The following is an 11633-nucleotide window of genomic DNA, read 5'->3' as shown; positions in this document are numbered from 1 at the left end:
TGTTGATATTCTGTTACACTTGGATGTTTGTAACAATATGGAAGAAAAGAGTTGGCGGTTTTTCAGTTTCACCACCAGTTTAAGCCAACGTTATTGTCATTAAATTACAACTATTAAAAATCAATATATCAAGCTGAAAATCATGAAATCAAAATTACAAACTAGAAATAAATATGAATTAAAACTTAAAAAATATAAACCTATACAGTAATAAATAAATAATAGTAATAATAATTCAATGTAATAATACTGAATAATAATAAAAATAAAATTGGCAAAAGCACATAACACAATTACAAAAAATAAATAAATAAAATTGAATTATAATGAACAAAAAAGCTAATTAAAAATATTAATATAAACTATAATAGTGTATAAATAATAGTAAAATAAGACTGCTAAAATCTGATGCCGCAGAAGTCATAATGTTTGCTTAATCTTTCTCTAAGATTACTTCTTAAAAACTGCACATCCACTAATTAGATTAAAATAATTGACCAGTGTTGGATCTGTTTTGCAATATTTACAAATGCCAGTTGTCAAGAGAGCAGATCTGAACAATATAGTCTCCAAGCCAGACCATTTCAAAGCTCACACAATCATCATACTGAAAAGGCAATACATAAATACAGTACATTAATTAAAAGCTCAATGTCCAATACGCTTCATCTCCATATGCTTTTATGCTTTTTCCAATGCTTATGACTCTCTCATTGACATCCAGTGAAACACAATATCTGAGCGGAACCCAGAGTGACGTGTTTGAGGCCTGCTGTCCAAACATTGATCGTTACTGCACTAAAATCAATGAAACAGGTAAGTGCCATTGACTCCTAGTGAAGTACAGATATGTAAAGGAATCTAATGCACATGTTCGTGTAGATTAAAGTGGATTGTGTTAATTGAACTTAACTGGTAAACGGGTTTTAAAATCTCTATGGCCTCTTGAGTGCTGAGGTTTATACAGTATGCAAACAGGCTATACACTTGCAATGCTCAAGCACTTGTGTCTGTGTTTGCTTAGAGAACATTTCTGACTTGAATCGCAGACAACTGAAAATGAATCAGCTGACAACCATGCTAACAACCAAAGAGAGGTACAGATGCACACCAAAATATGCTGAAAGCTGGTCAAGAGTAAATGTTGAGGTATATGCATGCGCCAAACACACTGAATAAATGAAAAAGCTGCTCTTTAAAGCTGCAGTGTATCATTTCCCCACACAGAATAGCAAAAATAATGACTGTTTTCAAACAGGTTTCTGAGACACTCCCAACGCCCCAATTGGTCATCAAAAAAAAAGTCCCCCAAACTCACTCCATTGGTTAAGTCCGAATTTGACAAGTCAGGCCACTCAAACAAACAGATCAATGTTTTGAAAGCATCAGTTTTTCACTCTTCATTAAGTCATATGTGATCAATGAAAAGAACCTAATCAAAACACACATTCAGTTTTAGATTTGTGTCACATAACTTTTGACATCTTTTACTCACAGGCATTGGTGACAGCAAAGCTGTTGGCCGTCTCGATGTTGTCGACGTGTGGAACCAGATTGAAAGGGGCTTCTGTGGCATTCGGACTCGTATTGTGGAGAAATATGGCCAACCGGAAAGCTGTGTATTCTTGATCTGTATTTCTTATAAACAAGCCACCTGGAAAGAGCGAGAGGAAGAAAGAGTAAGTGACTGCAAAGAGGAAAGAAAAGAGGTGCTTATGAATCCTAAAGGAATAGTTCACCATAAAGTGGAAAATGGTTCATTTACCTGCATGACTTTCTGTTTTTCTTTCTCTATAAATCATGCTCTCAGCTGTAGCTCTAAAATCTTGCGTTTACTTTCAAATATGGCACATCAATAACTCTAAACGCCATTGGTTCTCATGTATCTCTGACTGTCAACGTCAAATCTTGATGCACCACATTGGAATGTTCAAAAATGTGAAAGAAACGCTGATTTTCTGTCCTTTAGGAGCTCATTTGCTTTCGTCTGCATCCACTTTTATTGTACAAAATACACTCTTCAAGGAATGGTTCACCCAGAAATGGAAATTTGCTGAACATGTACTCATCCATCCAAGGAGAGTAAGATGAGTTTGTTTCTTCATCAGATTTTGAGAAATGTAGCATTTCATCACTGTCTCAGCACTGGATCCTCTGCAGTGAATGGGTGCCGTCAGAATGAGAGACAAAACATCTGATTAAAACATCACAATAATCCACAAATAATCCATGCCACTCCAGTCCACCAGTTAACATCTGGAGAAGCTGTGTGTTCAAATCCATCTATAAGATGTTTTAGCTTCAAACTTTTGCTTCTGGCCAAAATACGAGTCCATAATCCATAATAATGCTTCCTCCGGTGAAAAAGTCCATCTCCTGTTGTCTCTCACATCAAAATCCACTCACATATTTGTTTAGGATTGTAAATGGTGCTTGATCTTTGCAGATTTCTCACCTGATTATGATTATAGCGTTATTATGATCTATGTACTCATATTTTAGGCAGAAGCAACAGTTTATAGTTTGAAACGGCCTTGATGGATTTATTTATCACAAATATGCAGCTTTTCACTTCTCAAGATGTTAACTGATGGACTGGAGTGGTGTAGATTATTGTGATGTTTTTATCAGCCGTTTGGACTCTCATTCTGACGGCACCCATTCACTGCAGAGCATCCATTGGTGAGCAAGTGATGAAATGCTATATTTCTCCAAATCTGATTATGAAACAATCTCATCTTGAACGGCCTCAGGGTGAGTAAATGTTAAGCAAAATTTAAATTTTGGGGTGAAAATAAAGGTTCCAGAAGGGGATTTTCATAGCGATGACATTGAAGAACTATTTCAGTTCCCCAACGAACCTTTTAGTGATCAGAACCATTTTTTCTTAGTATGAAGAACATTTTGACAATCTAAAGCATCCTTTTCCACTATACACTCTTAAAAATAAAGGTTCTTTATTAGCATTTTTGGTGGTTCCATGAAGAATCTTCAACATCCATGGAACATTTCCATTCCACGGTTCTACTATGGCATTACTGCAAAAACCTCCTTTTGGAACCTTCATTTTTAATAACGTCAAGAACTTTTTGGGGAATGGAAAGTTTCTGTGGATGTTAATGTTTCTTCATGGAACCATCAATGCCAAATGAAGAATCATTATTTGTAAGAGCATAGAGCAGTGTGAACATTCTGCTAAACATCTCATTTTGTGCTCCACAGACTAAAGCAAGTCAAACAGGATTGGAACGACATGCAGGGTGAGTTAAATGCTCATTTTTGGGTGAACTGTCCTTTTAATCATGGAAATTATCTGTGAGGAAGATCACATTTGTTGTTGGTGTCACCAGAGCATGCGTGTCTGCACTTGGCAGGGTCAGTGTCACGTTCTGTTTCATCACATCCTCCCAATTCTTCTCTCTCTCTGATGGACGTTTTGGCTCAACTGCAATTGGAGATCCCATAACGTGCTTTTATTTGCGACGAACAACAGAAGCATTGTGCATTTGCATTGCAGCGGTATGTAAATGTCATTAGGCATTGTGTGCAACTCTCTCTCTCTCGCTCCCTGTGAGTGTGTGTGTGTGTGTGTGTCCGTATTTAGCGTATTAACTTTATCGGCAGTGCTGTCAAAGGCACACAAGTCAGTGGCCGCATCTCATTATGGCGTGAGACTCTCCATCTCAATGAGCAATGCAGTGACTGAACACACACGCAAGACACATCCTGCAAAAAGAGAGGGAACTGTGTGTCTGTGAGAGAGAGAGAGAGAGAGGGGTGGGCGGGCATGCATAGTGGTTTCTTGACGTTAATCAAATATAGAGCTGCAAATCTGGTGAAATGGGAAACTTTGATCGGACTCAGATAGGAAGAGGTCATCCCACATCGCACCAGTACAGAAAGACAAGAAATACTGCAGTGATGCTCTGAACTGGCCATAAAAGGCACAAAAGCGCACTCAACATGCACTTGACCACAGTCTTCATCATGATGACCCCAACTCATGCATGCTAAAGTACTATAAACCCTTGAAAACATAATCCCACCCTAATAACACTGCACATGCAGAGAATTACAATCCAGTCTACAACCATTAAATATCACATTTAAGAAAATATGCTTAAATAGCACCAAATCTTGGACACTTTGCAGGGCCGTAACCACAAAAGACATTGTCCCCCTCAGTTGTCCCCTTTGCGTCCAATGAATGGTCCCAATTTTAAAATTAGTGGTCAACCAATATGTGGTCTGATTCTAATCTTTTATAATCTTTTGCTTAGAAGTTAATTGGCTTCACCCATTTGGGGCTCAAAAGCACCTTTTTAGGGTCCTTTAAAGAGAACAGTGCAAGAACGAAACCCCTAAACCACAAAACAAAGAGGCATTACAGCACACAAGGCTCTTTAGGTAAAAAAAAAGAAAGAAAGAAGAAGCTTTAACCCCTAGTTTAGACTCATATCTCTGTGTATTTGTATAACGCAGTGTATAGATTACTTACTGTGAATTATTATGCACTATGCACACCGTATCTGTTGCACTTCGATATTCCTCGTGGGGTAAATAAAGTGCCTATCTAGCCATCATGTTAGAAGTGTAACTCACCGATTTGGACACTGCTGGGAAAAGCCCCTTCACTGAGTCCCCACAGCAGCGGAATCAACACCAGGATCCGCATTCTGTCCCAATCAGAACCCGTCTGGACTCATGGATGGATGGATGGAGACGAGATAGTGTGACGGGAGGGAAATGAAAGGAAATAAATGGGTAATCTCGCAAAGGGAGTTTCAGCAATCCATCCTAAAGACAATCCGTGTGTTCCCCGCAGTATCCACTGGAGAGAGAAGAAGAAGAAGAATCTGTCCGGATGAACGCTTGAGAGTGAGTGAGAGAGAGAGAGAGTGAGTGTGTGTGTGTGTGTGTGAGAGAGAGAGAGAGAGAGAGAGATGCGCGCACGCTCACTCTGCGCTCTTTGCCTCTGAGGTCTTCGGTTTTTCAGCTGTGTTTGCTAAGCCAAGTACCACTGTTACTACTGCTCATACGGCTAGATATTAAAACAAACCCCTAAGCATACCAATTAAACTTGAGCGAGTAAATAACATCGCGCAAACGTGAACGGATTTCCTCAAACCATGTGTCTTTACTACACGCGTCTTTTTACTGAGAGTGACCAGACGCATCACCTACTGGACCAGAAAACAGTGGAAAATCCCACAGGAGCATACTGAAGGAGATCCGAGCCACAAACAGACCAGAATATCAAAATTCTTTTGACAGGAAACGAGCATCATAACAACGCCCGAGCGACCACATAGTAACACGCTAAAACACTCACTTCCGATACATTTAAATATATGTAGTATTCCTAGAAAAAAGCAATTAAATGCAATATATTTGCCAAATTACATGTGAATTTTAAATATTTAAACATTAAATTTACATTTTTAATATTAAGAAAAAAATAATAAAAGTTAAAACTTTTAAAAATGAAATATTTATTAATTATTGTATAATACATAAAATATATAATTATCATATAAATGTTTATATTAATTATTACATTAATTATTACATAACTTCTATAAGGCTACATTTTTTAAATACATTTTTATTTATCGGACTCTGAGCGAATCACCTAACCTCTTAGCAACGCCCTGATACCGCCTATCCCCTCGCATGAAGCCGCTTGATCGCCTCTTTTATCAAGTCAAGCGCGCAACCGTTTGCTGAATATAATATTATGTCATTATACACGCGTTTTTTGTGTCCGTTTTCAAACATGCACTAGATGTTCGTCTTTGGCCCTTTGTTTTTATCATGGCGTTTCGCATTAAAAACAGCTCAACTTTTACAAACGTGCCGCGAGCCCCCTGCGTTCAGTTCCATCCCAGTGCGCTGCGTCGGTCTGCTTTTGAACGCAAGAACGCGTCCTGTGTGAACGCCCCTGAGGATTCACGTGCGTTCTTTCCAGACACAGAAACATGGTGTCCATGGGTTAATGCACACTACTTCTCTCTCCTTCTGTTCTCTTCTGATGTCTTTCTCTCGTGTGCAACACAGTATGAGCTACAATTTCATGTTTCAGCTTCAGTAGTGAACAGAATAGAATAGAACAGTGGACAGTAGAAGAGAATAGAACAGAATATAAAAAAGTAGAATAGAATGTAGTTGTAGAGAAAAGAATGGGATAATAGTGTACAATAGAATAGAAAAGAACAGAATAGAGTTGTAAAGAGTATAATAGAATAAAATAGTGTACAGTAGAATAGAATGTAATAGAACATAATAGCTAACAATAACAGTAGAATAGAGTGGAATTGTATAGAGAAAATAGACTAGAACTTAATAGAGAACAGCAGAATAGAATGGAGTTATAGAGAATAATAGAATGGAACAGAACATACTAGAACAGAATATAGAACAGTATGATAGAGTGGAGTTGTATAGAGAAGAATGGAATGGAATAGAAGTGTACAGTAGGATAGAATATAATAGAATAGAATAGAATAGAATAGAATAGAATAGAATAGAGTTATAGAATAATATAATGGATTATAGAACAGTAGAATCGAGTGGAGTTGTATAGGGAAAATTGAATACAATAGAACTAATTAGAGAGCAGTATAATAGAATGGAGTTGTAGAGAACAATTAGTGTACAGTGTACAGTAGAATATAATATACTATAACTGAATATAGAACAGTCGAATAGAGTATTCTACTGTATAGCGAACAATGGAATGGAATAGAAGTGTACAGTAGAATACAATAAAATAGAGCACAGTATAATTGAATGGAGTTATATAGAGAAAAATAGAACCAAAGAGTGTATAGAAGAATAGAATAGAACAGAATATACAACAGTAGAATAGAATGGAGTTGCAGAGAATAACAGAACAGTGAACAGAAGAACAGACTATAGTAGAACAGAACAGAGAAAAGTAAAATAGAATGGAATTATATAGAACAGAATAGAGAACAGTAGAATAGAATGGAGTTATATAGAGAATAATAGAACAGAACAGTGTACAGTACAATACAGTACAGTACAATGAGTAGTCTCTCTTTATATGAAAAAGTAGAAAAAAAATGAAAGAAATAAAGAGTAATAGAATCTAAAAAAAATAGTTGAAAAGTTTCAGATGTTACACATGACCAGGACTACCTGATAGAAGAGATATTGTACCTCAACAGGACCTCCCTGGTTAAATAAGTAAGTAAGTAAATAGATAAATGACAAACTTAAAACAGAATACAGTAGAAAAGAGTAGAATATAGCACAGGGATATAGAATTTTTACAGTGCATAATAAAACAGGATAGCAAACTGTACAAGAACAAACACCCCGGGAGTGCAATAACACTTAGCATGCAATAGAGTTAATGTATTGTAAACACACCACAGTAAAATCAATAGTGTAAAGTACAGTATAAATGGTGTTTGTGCAGGTAAAGAGCGCTCTCGTTCCCTCTCTCTCATCCTCTGACTGAAAACTCTGCCGCTGGAGTATTTGCACGTACAGCCCATAAATCCATCAGGCCTTTTCATTCCAGAGCAGCCCGGATCATTTTCTCCTCAGCGTTCACCTCTCTAAAAAGGTTTTCGTCCCCTCACATATTTATATATTCTCCGGTTACGAGTCAGTGTTTTACTGCTTTATGGCACTTGGCTCGTTCCTGCGGCGCGGGTCTCCACGTGGCCAAGCGTAAGGCAGGCCGCAGCTGTGTCTTATTGCCCATTCATAATCGTTACGGCCTCCGGTGGCGCTGACAGACGGATTGTGTAGGCTCCCTCGGTTTCTTTAGAGACTTAAACGACAGAAACTTGCCTCTTGAATGGTTAGATGGCTGGAATATGGCGTATGGCTGCTGTAATCTTTAAGAGCGATCAGTGAAGGGTCCTTGTGTGTAATAGAGTGTGAATGTTGCTGTCCGTGGTGCTGAATGCTGGACAAAGCAACCATTGCTTTTTAAACAATAATAAGTCAGTAAAAAAATACATTATTTTAATTAATTTTATAATGTATTACATTTATTATTCTGTAACTGTAAATATGCAATATTATTTTTCTAAATTAACTATATATCCCAAACTGGTCAACTTTTTTTAGATGTTTTGTAACTTTTCTTTCCCATTACCATAAAAATACACTGTTTTTGAACTCTCTTTTGCTTACCGAAGCTATATCTATTTGATCAAAAATCATTTTATCAATTACTCCAGTCTTCAGTGTCACATGATCCCTCGGAAATCATTCTAATATGCTGATTTGCTGCTCAAGAATCATTTCTGATTATTATCAATTTTAAAAACTTTTTGTGAAACCATGATGTGTTTTATTTTTAGGATACTTGATGAATAGAAAGTTGAAAAGAATAGCTTTTATTTGAAATATAAATCTTTTTTACCATTATAAATGTCTTTACTGTGACTATTGATCAATTTAATTAATCTTTGCTGAATAAAAGTATTAATAAAAAAAAAAACATTCTGACAGCAAAGATTTGAACAGCAGTATATACTATATTTATTTATTAAATAAATACTTTTTTTTAAATTGCCAATAAATATAAAGAACACATTGTTTATTATTGTTGCCATTGTACAAATCCCAAACTAATTAATAATATACAAAAATAAATATAAATAATCAAGTTTTTTACTTATTTAGTTACAGTTTTAGTTATTTAGTTTTTTAGATTTAGCATAAAATTACAGAGAATATTGCGGTTAAACCTGCCTTTATGTGTAATGAATATAATGCAAGGTATTCATAATGTATATTGTAATGCATTATATCTTTTCATAATTAATTGTAACCAAAGTTAAAATGCATTTTTAATAATATACGGTTTGTTTTTTGTGTTTTTTTAATGCATTATACTTTCTAAAAGTGTAATGTAGTCATAGTAATAATGTATTAAAACTGTGGTTACAATTATTCTTGCAATGCATTATAGGAGCATCGGAAGATATAAATAATACATTAAAACTACTTTTATAATGCATTATATATAACGTGTTACCAGTATTGCCTTAAAATTACAGTATGCTATCATAGTACACAAAACTTTTATTTAAAGAGATCAATGGAAAGTTGAAATCTCCTGATGTCGGAGCACTCGTGGTGTTGTTGTGTCTCTCGGTGAGCTCTTGTGCAGTGGTGAAGTAGTATCTCTGTCTGTGAGGCATCACTTTGATCACTCTCTCAGTGAGGTGTAATGACTCTCTCGCTCTCAATGACTAATGGCCCTCCTGAGATGTTATTAAAGTACTGGATGGCTCTGATTTTAGGGCCATTTCTTCTTACCATGTTGAGCATGTATTTCATGGAGGTCGTGAGAGAATTGATGCGTGACAAATCTCTTTCGCTCTATATTGGTGTTTCTCCACCCCGCTTTACCTCCTTCTTTAATACTCTAAAATCAAGCACTTCCAAAGAAAGCTTTCAAAAGGATGTGCCAATCAATGGAGTCTGGAGGGACGTATCGGATCCCAGTGCCAGAGAAAAAGAGATTCAATTTATTGATTAGATCAAAAGTAACAAGAGCAATTGGTTAGGTTTCACACAATTTCATGAGAAACTCAACACAAAATAGCTCTTCGCCTGCTTTCCCTGAGGAAAGTTATATTGCTCAGAGGCTGCTATTTTATAGCTCAGGAGATTTTGAGTTCTCGTTCATGTTTTATTAGGCATAAAATTCTCCCCTAAAATTACTTTGGTGACAGAATAGAGAGAATATCTGACATATACAAAAGCTCTGATATAAATGTGAATATCAGCTCAGAAAATGTGATATTGTTAGAATATAATGATATTTGAGCTAATATTGAGATCTCAGACTTTTCTTTTATGGCTTTTCCGATGTAAGTAGTTGTTCAGGTCTATGCAATTGAACATATTGCTGTAAACTTGGGATTTCACATTTCCATTCTCTTAAACTCATCCTTTCCTCACTTTCTCTCTTTCTGCAACGTGTGAATGCTTGTGTTCATGTGTTAGATTAGTTTATGTCTTAGGTTTATATAAATAAAATCTTATTTATATTGAAAAGAGAAGTATCTTGTGTTTTCTGCTCACAAGTTAATGTCTTAATCTGCCGATTTTGTTACTGTGCTATTTAATAGTGTTTTCACTATATTTTGGATGTTAATATCCAGTGCAGAGTTTGTTATATGGCTCGTTCAGTGAATCGCCGTAACAGTGATTCGGTTCAAATCCCTATAAAATCATAAATGATTCCCTTTGAGCTAAATTAAACTATTTCTTTAAATTACATATTAATAGTACTTGTATTACGTTACATATTGGTGGAGAATGCGGGCATGTTCTTTTAGACAAAGGAATTTTGGTTTGGTCTGTCTTCTGTGTATGGAGACCTGCCCAAGAGAGTCTGTAGCTCGTGATTTTCTATCACAGGTTTACATGTGAACATCAGTCTTGATTACTTGCAACAAATTTGACAGTCTCCTTCTTGAATTGGAATTATCAATAAGTGTTCTTTTGTCTCAATGTTGCAAGCTGTTTTGTGAAAGAGGCTTGCTGATTAGGAGCCAGGAATCAGATGTATGACATTGTCCTGTTACAGCTTTGAGGCCTGCATTACAGCTCTTCAGGTTTCAATGTTCTGATGCATCTTAAATTCGTCTGATTCTGTCTCTGATATCTTACAGTGTCATTATGACATAAACTTGTATGCATTTACTAGTTGAACTTTTCCCAATCTATAATGCCAGACTAAAACATGTGAAATCGAGTGTAACATTTTTAGCATCTAAATGTTGTACTACTGGTCTGCATTTTAGCTCGCATTCTCCGGTGATTTATTAAATGGTGTACTGATGAGCAAAACATGATTTTAAAATGCATTTTACTTAATATTTTTTCACAGCACTGCAATTGTAACTTAACTAACGGTAATTTTATTGACATTAGTAACTGTAATCAAATATTATAAATTTAAAATGTAACATTACTGCATTATCAGGAAAAGTAATTAGAATGCAGTTACTGTGTAACGCATTATACCCTATACTCTGCTCACTGGACACTTCACTTATGAACTGCTTCAATATGTCAACCATCGAAATAAAACGCTGCCAGACTCACATTCAGCTGTTTCGAATAAACCCGAATGCACTTTCACTTTGCAAGTGTAGCCAAACGTGCAAGAAGCAACGTAAATGTCAGCATTTTTCCACTGAGCCTGTCCTATGTGTTGATCTCCACACACACAAACTGACACTGAAGCGCTCGTGTTTGTGAGAGTATTCAGCTCATGTCGTAGCACACAGGGCGCTGGAAGGCTAGCACGCAGCATCTGGGTGCTCATCTGCTTCTTAATGACATGCTAATGGCGTTAACGTGCTGCTTGCTGTGGGCGCGAGAGTGTGTGTGTGTGTGTGTGTATATATCAATAAACCCTCACAGGCTGAAGTACTCTACAGCTGAGCTAGTAACACAGTTCAGCAGTGCATCTGTAAGTCCTGATGTTCTCCCATGATCCTGATTCAGATCTACACAACTGTGACTAGACTTTATATTAGAGGATTGATGGTGTTGATGAATTCAAAATTTCCAACTTCAACTTAGAGATGTGTTTCAGACCGCATGTGTGTAAAACACAGTAACCAATC

General features: G+C 36.3%; 1 protein-coding gene across 2 annotated transcripts in view; it reads right to left on the bottom strand.

Moving 5' to 3' along the window:
- LOC306854485 (glutamate receptor 4) overlaps window positions 1-4675 on the bottom strand; it is a gene marked incomplete at both ends in the record, with an annotated part of 84677 nt that extends 80002 nt beyond the window's left edge. For both annotated transcript variants that reach the window (XM_079392549.1, XM_079392550.1), the window contains 2 exons: window positions 1496-1654; window positions 4603-4675. In XM_079392549.1, coding sequence (XP_079248675.1) covers window positions 1496-1654; window positions 4603-4675 — 232 coding nt within the window. The remainder of the gene's footprint in view (window positions 1-1495; window positions 1655-4602) is intronic.
- Window positions 4676-11633: the final 6958 nt, after the last annotated feature.

Source organism: Barbus barbus, assembly GCF_936440315.1.
Source record: "Barbus barbus genome assembly, chromosome: 34".
NCBI classification, from domain to species: domain Eukaryota; kingdom Metazoa; phylum Chordata; class Actinopteri; order Cypriniformes; family Cyprinidae; genus Barbus; species Barbus barbus.
The sequence above is the reverse complement of the archived record's forward strand: the minus strand, read 5'-3'. Positions and strand labels throughout refer to the sequence as shown.